The sequence below is a fragment of the Clytia hemisphaerica genome, unplaced genomic scaffold (genome assembly GCF_902728285.1).
Source record: "Clytia hemisphaerica strain Z4C2 unplaced genomic scaffold, Clytia hemisphaerica genome assembly, whole genome shotgun sequence".
In the NCBI taxonomy this organism is placed as follows: domain Eukaryota; kingdom Metazoa; phylum Cnidaria; class Hydrozoa; order Leptothecata; family Clytiidae; genus Clytia; species Clytia hemisphaerica.
Genome location: NW_027104374.1, coordinates 663362 through 681328, shown reverse-complemented (window position 1 = coordinate 681328; position 17967 = coordinate 663362). Strand labels below are relative to the sequence as shown.

Sequence of the window (17967 nt, the reverse complement as noted above, 5' to 3'; positions counted from 1 at the left end):
TTTGGCATTTTTTATTTTCAAAGACAATCATGGTCGAAATAGAATGAGAATTCCGGTTATTTTAACGTTTTTCAAGATTTAAAGTTCTGGCGAGAAAGTCGATTTTGGGCTATTTCTTTAACTTGATCGAATATTTCAATTTGGGAGGGGTTGGCAGACTTCCAGGCTATATTCTGAGCCTTGTTGGACTATTTTTGAACTTTTGGATCCTGAGATCCTAAGGTCCTAAGTCTTAAGTCTAGTGTTAAAACTCAGAGTTAAAACTCTACCCTTCAAACCTACTTTAGAGCACTTACAAATCGATATTGTGGTTTCAAAATTTCCCGGGGGATTTCCCTTTTTTCTCAAATATTACGACCATGATTGTCTTTGAAAACTGAAAATGCTGATTTCTGCTCTGCGGGGGGTCTAAAATTACCAGAAAAGCCCAAAAATTTGAAAAATAACCCTTTTCCGACCATTTCGAAGCATATTCATTGGGTCAAAATCAGTTTTTGGTGAAATATTTCACTTTTTGAAAAGGTCCCATTTACGGAAATCCAAAAATGCCAATATTTCAGAAAATTTTCAATTTTTTAAAAGTTTTTGGCTGTTAAATCGAAGAAAGGGATATTTTCAACCGGAAAATATGCCTTTAGTTTGAATTTAGACCCCCAGCAGAGCAGAATTTTGGCATTTTTTATTTTCAAAGACAATCATGGTCGAAATAGAATGAGAATTCCGGTTATTTTAACGTTTTTCAAGATTTAAAGTTCTGGCGAGAAAGTCGATTTTGGGCTATTTCTTTAACTTGATCGAATATTTCAATTTGGGAGGGGTTGGCAGACTTCCAGGCTATATTCTGAGCCTTGTTGGACTATTTTTGAACTTTTGGATCCTGAGATCCTAAGGTCCTAAGTCTTAAGTCTAGTGTTAAAACTCAGAGTTAAAACTCTACCCTTCAAACCTACTTTAGAGCACTTACAAATCGATATTGTGGTTTCAAAATTTCCCGGGGGATTTCCCTTTTTTCTCAAATATTACGACCATGATTGTCTTTGAAAACTGAAAATGCTGATTTCTGCTCTGCGGGGGGTCTAAAATTACCAGAAAAGCCCAAAAATTTGAAAAATAACCCTTTTCCGACCATTTCGAAGCATATTCATTGGGTCAAAATCAGTTTTTGGTGAAATATTTCACTTTTGAAAAGGTCTCATTTACGGAAATCCAAAAATGCCAATATTTCAGAAAATTTTCAATTTTTTAAAAGTTTTTGGCTGTTAAATCGAAGAAAGGGATATTTTCAACCGGAAAATATGCCTTTAGTTTGAATTTAGACCCCCAGCAGAGCAGAATTTTGGCATTTTTTATTTTCAAAGACAATCATGGTCGAAATAGAATGAGAATTCCGGTTATTTTAACGTTTTTCAAGATTTAAAGTTCTGGCGAGAAAGTCGATTTTGGGCTATCTCTTTAACTTGATCGAATATTTCAATTTGGGAGGGGTTGGCAGACTTCCAGGCTATATTCTGAGCCTTGTTGGACTATTTTTGAACTTTTGGATCCTGAGATCCTAAGGTCCTAAGTCTTAAGTCTAGTGTTAAAACTCAGAGTTAAAACTCTACCCTTCAAACCTACTTTAGAGCACTTACAAATCGATATTGTGGTTTCAAAATTTCCCGGGGGATTTCCCTTTTTTCTCAAATATTACGACCATGATTGTCTTTGAAAACTGAAAATGCTGATTTCTGCTCTGCGGGGGGTCTAAAATTACCAGAAAAGCCCAAAAATTTGAAAAATAACCCTTTTCCCGAGCCTTTTCCGACCATTTCGAAGCATATTCATTGGGTCAAAATCAGTTTTTGGTGAAATATTTCACTTTTTGAAAAGGTCCCATTTACGGAAATCCAAAAATGCCAATATTTCAGAAAATTTTCAATTTTTTAAAAGTTTTTGGCTGTTAAATCGAAGAAAGGGATATTTTCAACCGGAAAATATGCCTTTAGTTTGAATTTAGACCCCCAGCAGAGCAGAATTTTGGCATTTTTTATTTTCAAAGACAATCATGGTCGAAATAGAATGAGAATTCCGGTTATTTTAACGTTTTTCAAGATTTAAAGTTCTGGCGAGAAAGTCGATTTTGGGCTATTTCTTTAACTTGATCGAATATTTCAATTTGGGAGGGGTTGGCAGACTTCCAGGCTATATTCTGAGCCTTGTTGGACTATTTTTGAACTTTTGGATCCTGAGATCCTAAGGTCCTAAGTCTTAAGTCTAGTGTTAAAACTCAGAGTTAAAACTCTACCCTTCAAACCTACTTTAGAGCACTTACAAATCGATATTGTGGTTTCAAAATTTCCCGGGGGATTTCCCTTTTTTCTCAAATATTACGACCATGATTGTCTTTGAAAACTGAAAATGCTGATTTCTGCTCTGCGGGGGTCTAAAATTACCAGAAAAGCCCAAAAATTTGAAAAATAACCCTTTTCCGACCATTTCGAAGCATATTCATTGGGTCAAAATCAGTTTTTGGTGAAATATTTCACTTTTGAAAAGGTCCCATTTACGGAAATCCAAAAATGCCAATATTTCAGAAAATTTTCAATTTTTTAAAAGTTTTTGGCTGTTAAATCGAAGAAAGGGATATTTTCAACCGGAAAATAATGCCTTTAGTTTGAATTTAGACCCCCAGCAGAGCAGAATTTTGGCATTTTTTATTTTCAAAGACAATCATGGTCGAAATAGAATGAGAATTCCGGTTATTTTAACGTTTTTCAAGATTTAAAGTTCTGGCGAGAAAGTCGATTTTGGGCTATTTCTTTAACTTGATCGAATATTTCAATTTGGGAGGGGTTGGCAGACTTCCAGGCTATATTCTGAGCCTTGTTGGACTATTTTTGAACTTTTGGATCCTGAGATCCTAAGGTCCTAAGTCTTAAGTCTAGTGTTAAAACTCAGAGTTAAAACTCTACCCTTCAAACCTACTTTAGAGCACTTACAAATCGATATTGTGGTTTCAAAATTTCCCGGGGGATTTCCCTTTTTTCTCAAATATTACGACCATGATTGTCTTTGAAAACTGAAAATGCTGATTTCTGCTCTGCGGGGGGTCTAAAATTACCAGAAAAGCCCAAAAATTTGAAAAATAACCCTTTTCCGACCATTTCGAAGCATATTCATTGGGTCAAAATCAGTTTTTGGTGAAATATTTCACTTTTTGAAAAGGTCCCATTTACGGAAATCCAAAAATGCCAATATTTCAGAAAATTTTCAATTTTTTAAAAGTTTTTGGCTGTTAAATCGAAGAAAGGGATATTTTCAACCGGAAAATATGCCTTTAGTTTGAATTTAGACCCCCAGCAGAGCAGAATTTTGGCATTTTTTATTTTCAAAGACAATCATGGTCGAAATAGAATGAGAATTCCGGTTATTTTAACGTTTTTCAAGATTTAAAGTTCTGGCGAGAAAGTCGATTTTGGGCTATTTCTTTAACTTGATCGAATATTTCAATTTGGGAGGGGTTGGCAGACTTCCAGGCTATATTCTGAGCCTTGTTGGACTATTTTTGAACTTTTGGATCCTGAGATCCTAAGGTCCTAAGTCTTAAGTCTAGTGTTAAAACTCAGAGTTAAAACTCTACCCTTCAAACCTACTTTAGAGCACTTACAAATCGATATTGTGGTTTCAAAATTTCCCGGGGGATTTCCCTTTTTTCTCAAATATTACGACCATGATTGTCTTTGAAAACTGAAAATGCTGATTTCTGCTCTGCGGGGGGTCTAAAATTACCAGAAAAGCCCAAAAATTTGAAAAATAACCCTTTTCCGACCATTTCGAAGCATATTCATTGGGTCAAAATCAGTTTTTGGTGAAATATTTCACTTTTTGAAAAGGTCCCATTTACGGAAATCCAAAAATGCCAATATTTCAGAAAATTTTCAATTTTTTAAAAGTTTTTGGCTGTTAAATCGAAGAAAGGGATATTTTCAACCGGAAAATATGCCTTTAGTTTGAATTTAGACCCCCAGCAGAGCAGAATTTTGGCATTTTTTATTTTCAAAGACAATCATGGTCGAAATAGAATGAGAATTCCGGTTATTTTAACGTTTTTCAAGATTTAAAGTTCTGGCGAGAAAGTCGATTTTGGGCTATTTCTTTAACTTGATCGAATATTTCAATTTGGGAGGGTTGGCAGACTTCCAGGCTATATTCTGAGCCTTGTTGGACTATTTTTGAACTTTTGGATCCTGAGATCCTAAGGTCCTAAGTCTTAAGTCTAGTGTTAAAACTCAGAGTTAAAACTCTACCCTTCAAACCTACTTTAGAGCACTTACAAATCGATATTGTGGTTTCAAAATTTCCCGGGGGATTTCCCTTTTTTCTCAAATATTACGACCATGATTGTCTTTGAAAACTGAAAATGCTGATTTCTGCTCTGCGGGGGGTCTAAAATTACCAGAAAAGCCCAAAAATTTGAAAATAACCCTTTTCCCGAGCCTTTTCCGACCATTTCGAAGCATATTCATTGGGTCAAAATCAGTTTTTGGTGAAATATTTCACTTTTTGAAAAGGTCCCATTTACGGAAATCCAAAAATGCCAATATTTCAGAAAATTTTCAATTTTTTAAAAGTTTTTGGCTGTTAAATCGAAGAAAGGGATATTTTCAACCGGAAAATATGCCTTTAGTTTGAATTTAGACCCCCAGCAGAGCAGAATTTTGGCATTTTTTATTTTCAAAGACAATCATGGTCGAAATAGAATGAGAATTCCGGTTATTTTAACGTTTTTCAAGATTTAAAGTTCTGGCGAGAAAGTCGATTTTGGGCTATTTCTTTAACTTGATCGAATATTTCAATTTGGGAGGGGTTGGCAGACTTCCAGGCTATATTCTGAGCCTTGTTGGACTATTTTTGAACTTTTGGATCCTGAGATCCTAAGGTCCTAAGTCTTAAGTCTAGTGTTAAAACTCAGAGTTAAAACTCTACCCTTCAAACCTACTTTAGAGCACTTACAAATCGATATTGTGGTTTCAAAATTTCCCGGGGGATTTCCCTTTTTTCTCAAATATTACGACCATGATTGTCTTTGAAAACTGAAAATGCTGATTTCTGCTCTGCGGGGGTCTAAAATTACCAGAAAAGCCCAAAAATTTGAAAAATAACCCTTTTCCGACCATTTCGAAGCATATTCATTGGGTCAAAATCAGTTTTTGGTGAAATATTTCACTTTTTGAAAAGGTCCCATTTACGGAAATCCAAAAATGCCAATATTTCAGAAAATTTTCAATTTTTTAAAAGTTTTTGGCTGTTAAATCGAAGAAAGGGATATTTTCAACCGGAAAATATGCCTTTAGTTTGAATTTAGACCCCCAGCAGAGCAGAATTTTGGCATTTTTTATTTTCAAAGACAATCATGGTCGAAATAGAATGAGAATTCCGGTTATTTTAACGTTTTTCAAGATTTAAAGTTCTGGCGAGAAAGTCGATTTTGGGCTATTTCTTTAACTTGATCGAATATTTCAATTTGGGAGGGGTTGGCAGACTTCCAGGCTATATTCTGAGCCTTGTTGGACTATTTTTGAACTTTTGGATCCTGAGATCCTAAGGTCCTAAGTCTTAAGTCTAGTGTTAAAACTCAGAGTTAAAACTCTACCCTTCAAACCTACTTTAGAGCACTTACAAATCGATATTGTGGTTTCAAAATTTCCCGGGGGATTTCCCTTTTTTCTCAAATATTACGACCATCATGGTCGAAATAGAATGAGAATTCCGGTTATTTTAACGTTTTTCAAGATTTAAAGTTCTGGCGAGAAAGTCGATTTTGGGCTATTTCTTTAACTTGATCGAATATTTCAATTTGGGAGGGGTTGGCAGACTTCCAGGCTATATTCTGAGCCTTGTTGGACTATTTTTGAACTTTTGGATCCTGAGATCCTAAGGTCCTAAGTCTTAAGTCTAGTGTTAAAACTCAGAGTTAAAACTCTACCCTTCAAACCTACTTTAGAGCACTTACAAATCGATATTGTGGTTTCAAAATTTCCCGGGGGATTTCCCTTTTTTCTCAAATATTACGACCATGATTGTCTTTGAAAACTGAAAATGCTGATTTCTGCTCTGCGGGGGGTCTAAAATTACCAGAAAAGCCCAAAAATTTGAAAAATAACCCTTTTCCGACCATTTCGAAGCATATTCATTGGGTCAAAATCAGTTTTTGGTGAAATATTTCACTTTTTGAAAAGGTCCCATTTACGGAAATCCAAAATGCCAATATTTCAGAAAATTTTCAATTTTTTAAAAGTTTTTGGCTGTTAAATCGAAGAAAGGGATATTTTCAACCGGAAAATATGCCTTTAGTTTGAATTTAGACCCCCAGCAGAGCAGAATTTTGGCATTTTTTATTTTCAAAGACAATCATGGTCGAAATAGAATGAGAATTCCGGTTATTTTAACGTTTTTCAAGATTTAAAGTTCTGGCGAGAAAGTCGATTTTGGGCTATTTCTTTAACTTGATCGAATATTTCAATTTGGGAGGGGTTGGCAGACTTCCAGGCTATATTCTGAGCCTTGTTGGACTATTTTTGAACTTTTGGATCCTGAGATCCTAAGGTCCTAAGTCTTAAGTCTAGTGTTAAAACTCAGAGTTAAAACTCTACCCTTCAAACCTACTTTAGAGCACTTACAAATCGATATTGTGGTTTCAAAATTTCCCGGGGGATTTCCCTTTTTTCTCAAATATTACGACCATGATTGTCTTTGAAAACTAAAAATGCTGATTTCTGCTCTGCGGGGGGTCTAAAATTACCAGAAAAGCCCAAAAATTTGAAAAATAACCCTTTTCCGACCATTTCGAAGCATATTCATTGGGTCAAAATCAGTTTTTGGTGAAATATTTCACTTTTTGAAAAGGTCTCATTTACGGAAATCCAAAAATGCCAATATTTCAGAAAATTTTCAATTTTTTAAAAGTTTTTGGCTGTTAAATCGAAGAAAGGGATATTTTCAACCGGAAAATATGCCTTTAGTTTGAATTTAGACCCCCAGCAGAGCAGAATTTTGGCATTTTTTATTTTCAAAGACAATCATGGTCGAAATAGAATGAGAATTCCGGTTATTTTAACGTTTTTCAAGATTTAAAGTTCTGGCGAGAAAGTCGATTTTGGGCTATTTCTTTAACTTGATCGAATATTTCAATTTGGGAGGGGTTGGCAGACTTCCAGGCTATATTCTGAGCCTTGTTGGACTATTTTTGAACTTTGGATCCTGAGATCCTAAGGTCCTAAGTCTTAAGTCTAGTGTTAAAACTCAGAGTTAAAACTCTACCCTTCAAACCTACTTTAGAGCACTTACAAATCGATATTGTGGTTTCAAAATTTCCCGGGGGATTTCCCTTTTTTCTCAAATATTACGACCATGATTGTCTTTGAAAACTGAAAATGCTGATTTCTGCTCTGCGGGGGGTCTAAAATTACCAGAAAAGCCCAAAAATTTGAAAAATAACCCTTTTCCGAGCCTTTTCCGACCATTTCGAAGCATATTCATTGGGTCAAAATCAGTTTTTGGTGAAATATTTCACTTTTTGAAAAGGTCCCATTTACGGAAATCCAAAAATGCCAATATTTCAGAAAATTTTCAATTTTTTAAAAGTTTTTGGCTGTTAAATCGAAGAAAGGGATATTTTCAACCGGAAAATATGCCTTTAGTTTGAATTTAGACCCCCAGCAGAGCAGAATTTTGGCATTTTTTATTTTCAAAGACAATCATGGTCGAAATAGAATGAGAATTCCGGTTATTTTAACGTTTTTCAAGATTTAAAGTTCTGGCGAGAAAGTCGATTTTGGGCTATTTCTTTAACTTGATCGAATATTTCAATTTGGGAGGGGTTGGCAGACTTCCAGGCTATATTCTGAGCCTTGTTGGACTATTTTTGAACTTTTGGATCCTGAGATCCTAAGGTCCTAAGTCTTAAGTCTAGTGTTAAAACTCAGAGTTAAAACTCTACCCTTCAAACCTACTTTAGAGCACTTACAAATCGATATTGTGGTTTCAAAATTTCCCGGGGGATTTCCCTTTTTTTCTCAAATATTACGACCATGATTGTCTTTGAAAACTGAAAATGCTGATTTCTGCTCTGCGGGGGGTCTAAAATTACCAGAAAAGCCCAAAAATTTGAAAAATAACCCTTTTCCGACCATTTCGAAGCATATTCATTGGGTCAAAATCAATCAGTTTTGGTGAAATATTTCACTTTTTGAAAAGGTCCCATTTACGGAAATCCAAAAATGCCAATATTTCAGAAAATTTTCAATTTTTTAAAAGTTTTTGGCTGTTAAATCGAAGAAAGGGATATTTTCAACCGGAAAATATGCCTTTAGTTTGAATTTAGACCCCCAGCAGAGCAGAATTTTGGCATTTTTTATTTTCAAAGACAATCATGGTCGAAATAAAATGAGAATTCCGGTTATTTTAACGTTTTTCAAGATTTAAAGTTCTGGCGAGAAAGTCGATTTTGGGCTATTTCTTTAACTTGATCGAATATTTCAATTTGGGAGGGGTTGGCAGACTTCCAGGCTATATTCTGAGCCTTGTTGGACTATTTTTGAACTTTTGGATCCTGAGATCCTAAGGTCCTAAGTCTTAAGTCTAGTGTTAAAACTCAGAGTTAAAACTCTACCCTTCAAACCTACTTTAGAGCACTTACAAATCGATATTGTGGTTTCAAAATTTCCCGGGGGATTTCCCTTTTTTCTCAAATATTACGACCATGTGTACAAATTGTTGGGTTGGATTAAAGTGAAGCGATTGATATAGTAGTTTATGATTCTTTACATGATATAAAATCTAAGACATCTGATATCTACAGTGTTCAGTGAGGGAAGGGTCGAGCTAATCTCGATCTCCCCGTAAAATATAAAATAACAATAGAAAACAAAGTCGATATAATCTATTCCGCCTCATCCGCCCGACGGCTCATTCCGATTATCGTGAAACTGTAAGCGCGCGAAAAGCACGCAGATTATGTAACAGATGTAAGAATCTTTACACTCCCGAAGAAGAAGTTTTGGATCGCAACGATCTCAAGTTATAAGTCTTTGCTAATGGATTCAATTTTGTTTTACTGTTTGACAATTGTTGTTCATTGGACGTTGTTCTTGTTGTATGTACTGGTTTACATGTCGATGGACCAGTAGAAATTGTTCGTAAATCTCTTTTTGGAGTGCGTGGAAGTGCAATCAATTCATCTTGATTATATTGATAACAATTTGATAAACCAGAGGCGACAGGAATGAGCGGATCAGAGACGACAGGAACTGGCGGACCAGAGACGACAGGAGCTGACGGACCAGAGACGACAGGAACTGACGGACCAGAGACAACAGGAACTGATAGACCAAAGACGACAGGAACTGATAGACCAGAGACGGCAGGAACTGACGGACCAGAGACGACAGGAACTGACGGACCAGAGACGACAGGAACTGATAGACAGAGACGACAGGAACTGATGGACCAGAGACGGCAGGAACTGACGGACCAGAGACGGCAGGAACTGACGGACCAGAGACGACAGGAACTGATAGACCAGAGACGACAGGAACTGACGGACCAGAGACGACAGGAACTGACGGACCAGAGACGACAGGAACTGATAAACCAGAGACGGCAGGAACTGACGGACCAGAGACGACAGGAACTGATAGACCAGAGACGACAGGAACTGATGGACCAGAAGTGGCAACAATTGAAGGTTCAAAAGAGGCAACAATCGATGGTTTAGAAGAGATAGATGTGTGATGTTTAGGAGAAAAAACTAAATTTTGAACAACAGCCGGTATAATTGGCTGGGATTCCTTCTCTACACTGACATGATTCTTAGATTGTTGCATTTCATTTGGTAATCCTGTTGATGTTTCTTGTCCTGAAAAATGAAAAGAATCCCACCCATGGACCTCTAGGGGGTACAGCAGTTCAAGAGGACGTTTGACCTTATGTTTGCCTTCAATGCCAAAACTAATCAAGGCTCCTCGAACAACATTTTTCCTTCCAAAAATTAAATTTTCAATCTTACCCACATTCCATAGTTGTCTCTTTTTGTTTTCATCCTTAACCAAAACTAAAGACCCAACTTTTGGGGTTTCGAATTTCTTGACTTTCTTGTGATGTACTCTCAACTCTGTGAGGTATTCTCGGTACCATCTTTCCCGCGCATCTTCAAAACATTTTTTGACGTGTTGATAGCTTTCTTCCAACGTTTTCACGACTTGTCCGGTTGGGAGGCTGATGATTCTTTTCCCACAAATCAAATGTGATGGTGTCAGGCATTCGATCTCATCATCGGCACCAACATACGTCAACGGTCTACAGTTCAACACGGCTTCAATTTCAGTCAAAATGGTGTGCAACCCTTCAAAAGAGACATTCACTTTACCCAAAGTTTTCTTCAAAGATGATTTTGTCAACTTGACCATCCTCTCCCAAAAGCCTCCCCACCAAGGAGATTTTTCGAGAATGAAGTGCCAGGTGATCTTCAAAGATGAAAAATAGTCAAGGACCTCGGATTCCTTCGACAACTTTAAGAGGTATTTATCAGCTGCCTTGAACGTTTTGGCATTGTCTGATACAATGAAAGAAGGAATACCTCGTCGAGCACAGAACCTCCGAAAAGAGTTGAGAAAGCAGTCAGTCGTCATATCATTCACAAGCTCAAGATGGACTGCGCGAGTAGTTGCACACGTGAAGAGAGCGACCCAGACTTTCTTTTCTACAGAAGTGGAAGATGATTTCTCAACAACATACAGTGGACCAAGATAATCTAAGCCGACGTGTTCAAAACCAGTGACATTTTTATCAATACGAAACTCAGGAAGCAACCCTTCAATGGTTGAAAACGACTTTGAGTTGAGTTTCTTGCAGACGATGCAATTTTCAAGATTTTCTTCACGAATTGACGACCTTGCGGAATCCAAAATCTAGATCTGACTTCAGCTAGAGTTGCTGCGACACCTGAATGTTTGACCTTTTGATGAGCCTGCAGAATGATCAACGCTGAGACATGACTGTCACGTGGGATGAGGATGCGGTTGCAAGATGAAGCTTCTTCGAGTCTACCTACAGTTTCCAAAAGACCATCTACATTTAACTTGACACTAAGAGAACATTCCAGCTCCTTCAAACGGTCGTCAGAGAGTTGATTTTGAACTTGATGTAGAACGTCAAGTTCAGCCTTTTTCAATTCATCGACAGTGAGTGGACCTTTTCTTAATTGTCCCAGAGAAAAGCGAGAACCGTGGTAAACCTGAAAGTTGTGGCAAAAGCGAATAGCCCAAGCGACTGACCGAATAAGTGACTTGAATTCACTGAAACGTTGAAATTCTATCAGTTGGACAGTGGTTACTCTCGACCAGCAATACCTTACTTACTTTTACTTCCTTCATTGCTTTCTCTTTCACCGACATATCCACCTCAAGTTTCTGTTAGGCCAGTGTTCTGGATCTTTAGAAAGCCATTCTGGACCTCGAAACCACAGACCTTCTTCGAACTCTTCCTTTGATGACACACCTCGACTTGTCATGTCTGATGGATTTTCTTTGCCTGGACAATGTCTCCAAATTCCTTCCTGTGTATGTTTCTTGATTTTCTTCACCCTGTTGCGAACAAACTGTTTCAACTCCTTACCACTGTCCAACCAATAGAGTACCACCATCGAGTCTGTCCAGCAGTGGATACCATCGATCTTAATCATGTTTGACATTGCCTGTTTAACTCTCTGAATGAGAACGCTAAGAATGTAAGCACCAAGGAGCTCAAGACGAGGGATTGAGGTTTCTTTTAGAGGAGAGACTCTTGTCTTGCTTGTGACTGTGACTGCTCTTCTAGAAGATTTTTCGACAACATAAACGACAGCTCCATAAGCCACAGCACTGGCATCACTGAAACCATGGAGCTCTATGAGAGATTCTCTACTGAAGGAATCAAGCCCAAAGAAATAGAAGCGTTGAATCTTGACAGAGCCAATTTCAATCAAAAGATTTAGCCAGTCTTTCCACTCATCTTGGAGATCTTTCTCAACAACCTTATCCCAGTCGGAGCTGGACTTGTGAATTTTCTGGAGAAGAACTTTGGCTGTTATAAAAACAGGTGAAAGAAGACCGAGAGGGTCAAAGAGTTGAGCCACTACCGAAACAACATTTCTCTTTGTCACAACCATATCAAGAAATTTCGAAGCAAATTCATGTAAAGAAAAGAAGAAAACGTCAGATCTTGGATTCCAAGGAATACCGAGAACCTTGCAGTCATCACTACCCAATGTTTCACCCTCCTTCACCATCTTCTCTGACACTCCAGATGAGCTCGTTTTCCATTTACGAAGGTTGAACTGGCCTTCCTCCATGAGTTTCTTCGAGTCTTTAAAGAATTGAAATGCAGCCTCTTCGTCAAACTCACCGGTGCATAGATCATCAACATACAAGGAGTTTGTGATACCCTCAACGAGGGACCGATATTTCGAGTCATTTCCTTTCTGTTTCTCTAGGTGATTTTGAACAGTAGCAGTAAGAATAAAGGGGCTTGCATTCAATCCCATTAAAACTCTTTTTTGACGGTAAGTGACAAGTTTGTTGTTATCCTTTGGGTCAAACCAAACAAACCTCAGAACGTCACGATCTTCGGGTCGAACACTGATCATATGGAAAGCCTTCTCAATATCACTAACAAGTGCGATTGGAAAAAGACGGAAACGTAAAAGAATATCAAAAAGCTCAGGATTTAAAGATGGACCAGTTTCTAAACACTGATTTAGAGAAGGATTGTCATTCGATTGACAGGAGGCATCAAACACAATTCTCATTTTTGTTGTTTCTCGTTCCTCACGAATGACACAATGATGTGGAAGATAATGTGTCCAGCCTTGCTTTCCATGGTCTTTTGTGTCAACTTTTTCGATGATATTTTGTTCAAGCTGATCTTCAAAATATTGGTTGTATTGTGCTTTGAGGTCAGGGTTATGATTGAATTTCTTCTTCAGTCCAAAAAGACGTTGTTTGGCAACAGAAAAGTTATCCTGGAGATCAGGATGTACATCCTTTCGTGGAAGAGGAACCTCGTATCTCTCTCCGTTATGGACAATGGAGTCTTTGAATTCTTTCGTCATTACCTCATCTTCAATCGACTCATCAACAATACCCATCGATTCAAGGTCCCAGAAGCGAGAAAGACGTTCGTCAATAGAAGGAGTTTGGGAAGAGAGAAGAAGGGAGTTAGAGAAGGAGGAGGATGTACCCTCTATTGGACCACTAACTAACCATCCAAACACAGATTTAGTTGCAACGGGTCCAGAAGAACGACGTACGGTTTCTCCACTAACAAAGCGATGGTACTGATCAACCCCTATCAACACACAAATCTCCTCTTGTGGTGTAGTGAAGTCATCTGCAAGATCGAGAGAAGCTAAATGTTCATGATGTTGAAATTCTACAGAAGGATTTAAGGGAGAAGATGTTATCGTCGGAACAACTAAAGCAGAGAGAGGAAAAGAACCACCACCAAAACGACTCTTTAAATTTAAAGCAGTCATGTCATACTCCTTCGAGCCTTTAGACGACCCACCAAACCTGAGATGACCATCTTGTGTTTGCCAAGACTGGGTAGTTTCAATTTGTCCTTGATACTTTTGGTGATATAGCTGTCATTTGATCCCATGTCGAATACAATACGTACTTTACTTACTTGGTTGTTGTCGTTAGGGTGGTAGACCTTTACTTTCGCTGTCTGTAAGAGTGTCAACTTTTTTGCCCTTGCAATCAGCCCAGTCGAAGGCGTTCCCTGACACAGACTTTCATGATGTTTCTCCTCACAATTTCTGCAACTCCTTTTCGTACATTCTTTCAAGCCATGGTTCTTTGCTAGACAGTTGAAACAGAGGTGATTGCGTTTCACATATTTCCATCGGGTATTTACGTCTTGAACGATATCACATTTTGCAGAGCTATGTTCACCTCGACAATATGAACACCTGATTTTGTTGTCTTGTCTTCCGGTGGGATTAAGCAAATTTCGGGAGCTGCCACCTCCACCACCATTTTGACTACCTTCACTACCCTTGTTGCCTTTACCACTACCCTTGTCTGCTGGGGGTTCCTTTGACTTTGAGGATTTGGAGACTGCTTCGCATTTCTCACGTGCCTCTAGCTCTTGTTTGAAGCATTTTAAGAGGACTTCGAATGTCCAATTTTCTGAAGAAAATTGCCTTAAAATGATCAAACGAATGTCTTCAGGAACCTTGCTCATAATGACAGGGACGAGTAAGCAGCCATACTGATCAGGTTTTATCCCAAGTGATTGTAATCCTCTGACGTTGATTTCGATCTTGTCATAAACTGCACGGAGTTGTTTGACATCAGTACCTGCTTTAACTGGCAGAATCTGCAAAAGCGTGTCCATATGATGGGTGATCACGACTTGTTTGCTTCCGAAACGATCTGACAAAAGAGACACAGCTTCCTTGTAGTTCTTATCAGAAAGTTCTAACCCAGAGATAGCCATGGCAGCTCTTCCTTCTAAGAGGCCCTTCAAAAAATTGAACTTTTGGACGTCTTCGATGTACGAATGTTTCCCTACAGCAGCTTGGAAAGAATCCCAAAAAGATCTCCACTGACTTGGATTTCCACTAAACTTTTTAATTTCAAGTTTTGGCAACTTCACAGAAATTGGAACCTTGTGTTCATGAGATGAGATAGAGGTGTTGGAAGCTTTTGATTTCAACGAATCTAACAGATTGGTGACAGAGCCCGTGGTAACGTCGATTTTTGCTTGCAGTTGGGAAGACTCTCCGTACGCATGGTCGTAATCATCGTCACTTTCAAGAAGGTTTAAATATTCCATATCCAATGCTAAGAATTCAGACTTCAAATCGACGAGAGAATCCCTTAAGGTTTTCAGAGCTCCAAGGACTGTCACTTGTTTTGACTCTTCAAGTTGATCTAGCTGCGAAAGATGTTTCTCGATGTCATCGATGTAGTGATGACAAGTCGATTTCTTACCATTTCGTTTTCGACGAGCGAGTCTCAATGTCTTGTCATCTTCAGTTTCAGACATGATACAATATTTGAATAGATAAGACAGTTATGGTATGTTCACACAACAAAAATGTGAAAAAATGAGTTTTGGCCTGTCCACACGACAATCCAAAGACGTCTCCACGAGACAAAAAGAGAAATGAATTTTATGGCTTGTCTACACGACAATCCAAAAGACGTCTCCACGAGACAAAAAGAGAAATGAATTTTATGACTTTGTCTACACGACAATCCAAAAGACGTCTCCACGAGACAAAAAAGGGAAGAATGAAATGTTATGGCCTTGTCCACACGACAATCCAAATGAGGTCTCCACGAGACAAAAAGAGAAATGAATTTTATGGCCTTGTCTTCACGACAATCCAGAGACGTCTCCACGAGACAAAAAAAAGAAATGAATTTATGGCCTTGTCTTCACGACAATCCAAAAGACGTCTCCACGAGACAGAAAAAACACAAATTTGTAGGAAAATTCAGATTCATTTAGAACACTCACAGTAAATTGATCCAATTAAATAAATTGAGAGATCAAAAGGAGAAAGGTGGTTCACAATTTTCACTTCTTTTAAACAAAGGAAAAGAGAAGAAAATCAATCACAATATCCTTTTGTTAAAGAATCTCTGAAAAATATTTTAGAAATCCTTGAGAGAATTTTGTTGATAAGAGAGAGGGAAAAATGTTTGTGAAAGAGAAAGACCTTCAGACAAATTATTGAATGTTTTGAAATATTTCAGAGTCTAATTTCAAAACCAGTGACCCGAAGATACTCACAAAGAGGTGTCGAGTGACTCTCACTACAATTAACTGAGCCAGACAGAACAAACACCGATAGAAGGAAACATTTTGCAACAATTTTGGGGGTTTCTTGAGCAAATAGGTTTATTAAACTATCAAGAACAAAAATAGATGAAATGCACCCTCCCAAAGGATTATCCATAGATGGATGTCATAAATAAAAAGGGAAACAACAAATGCCTTGCTGAAAAACAGCGTAAATACAAAGTATCACCCTTGAACTGCTGCAAAAAAGGAGTGAGGACTGTAATTTAGAAAATACTTATCATATTAGTGATGTTTTGTTCGGTGGACCATGTACAAATTGTTGGGTTGGATTAAAGTGAAGCGATTGATATAGTAGTTTATGATTCTTTACATGATATAAAATCTAAGACATCTGATATCTACAGTGTTCAGTGAGAGAAGGGTCGAGCTAATCTCGATCTCCCCGTAAAATATAAAATAACAATAGAAAACAAAGTCGATATAATCTATTCCGCCTCATCCGCCCGACGGCTCATTCCGATTATCGTGAAACTGTAAGCGCGCGAAAAGCACACAGATTATGTAACAGATGTAAGAATCTTTACATGATTGTCTTTGAAAACTGAAAATGCTGATTTCTGCTCTGCGGGGGGTCTAAAATTACCAGAAAAGCCCAAAAATTTGAAAAATAACCCTTTTCCGACCATTTCGAAGCATATTCATTGGTCAAAATCAGTTTTTTGGTGAATATTTCACTTTTTTTGGAAAAGGTCCAAGTTACGGAAATCCAAAAAGGCCAATATTCAAAAAATTTTTCAATTTTTTAAAAGTTTTTGGCTGTTAAATCGAAGAAAGGGATATTTTCAACCGGAAAATATGCCTTTAGTTTGAATTTAGACCCCCAGCAGAGCAGAATTTTGGCATTTTTTATTTTCAAAGACAATCATGGTCGAAATAAAATGAGAATTCCGGTTATTTTAACGTTTTTCAAGATTTAAAGTTCTGGCGAGAAAGTCGATTTTGGGCTATTTCTTTAACTTGATCGAATATTTCAATTTGGGAGGGGTTTGGCAGACGTCCAGGCTATATTCTGAGCCTTGTTGGACTATTTTTGAACTTTTGGATCCTGAGATCCTAAGGTCCTAAGTCTTAAGTCTAGTGTTAAAACTCAGAGTTAAAACTCTACCCTTTCAAACCTACTGTTAGAGCACTTACAAATCGATATTGTGGTTTCAAAATTTCCCGGGGGATTGTCCCTTTTTCTCAATATTTACGACCATGATTGTCTTGAAAACTGAAAATGCTGATTTTCTGCTCTGCGGGGGGTCTAAAATTACCAGAAAAGCCAAAAATTTGAAAAATAACCCTTTTCCGACCATTTCGAAGCATATTCATTGGGTCAAAATCAGTTTTTGGTGAAATATTTTAACTTTTTGAAAAGGTCCCATTTACGGAAATCAAAAAATGCCAATATTTCAGAAAATTTTCAATTTTTTAAAAGTTTTTGGCTGTTAAATCGAAGAAAGGGATATTTCATTCAACCGGAAAATATGCCTTAGTTTGAATTTAGACCCACAGCAGAGCAGAATTTTGGCATTTTTTATTTTCAACAATCATGGTCGAAATAAAATGAGAATTTTCCGGTTATTTTAACGTTTTTCAAGATTTAAAGTTCTGGCGAGAAAGTCGATTTTGGGCTATTTCTTTAACTTGATCGAATATTTCAATTTGGGAGGGGTTGGCAGACTTCCAGGCTATATTCTGAGCCTTGTTGGACTATTTTTGAACTTTTGGATCCTGAGATCCTAAGGTCCTAAGTCTTAAGTCTAGTGTTAAAACTCAGAGTTAAAACTCTACCCTTCAAACCTACTTTAGAGCACTTACAAATCGATATTGTGGTTTCAAATTTCCGGGGGATTTCCCTTTTTTTCTCAAATATTACGACCATGATTGTCTTTGAAAACTGAAAATGCTGATTTCTGCTCTCTGGGGGGTCTAAAATTACCAGAAAAGCCCAAAAATTTGAAAAATAAACCCTTTTCCGACCATTTCGAAGCATAGTCTTGGGTCAAAATCAGTTTTTGGTGAATATTTCACTTTTTGAAAAGGTCCCATTTACGGAAATCCAAAAATGCCAATATTTCAGAAAATTTT

General features: G+C 37.5%; 1 protein-coding gene across 1 annotated transcript; it reads right to left on the bottom strand.

The window, feature by feature from the left end:
• Nucleotides 1-11383: 11383 nt before the first annotated feature.
• LOC136818801 (uncharacterized) lies at nt 11384-15128 on the bottom strand. The gene is given in 2 exon segments (XM_067075038.1): nt 11384-13583; nt 13586-15128. Coding segments are annotated over 2 exon segments (3645 nt in total). The 5' UTR covers nt 15070-15128; the 3' UTR covers nt 11384-11422.
• Nucleotides 15129-17967: the final 2839 nt, after the last annotated feature.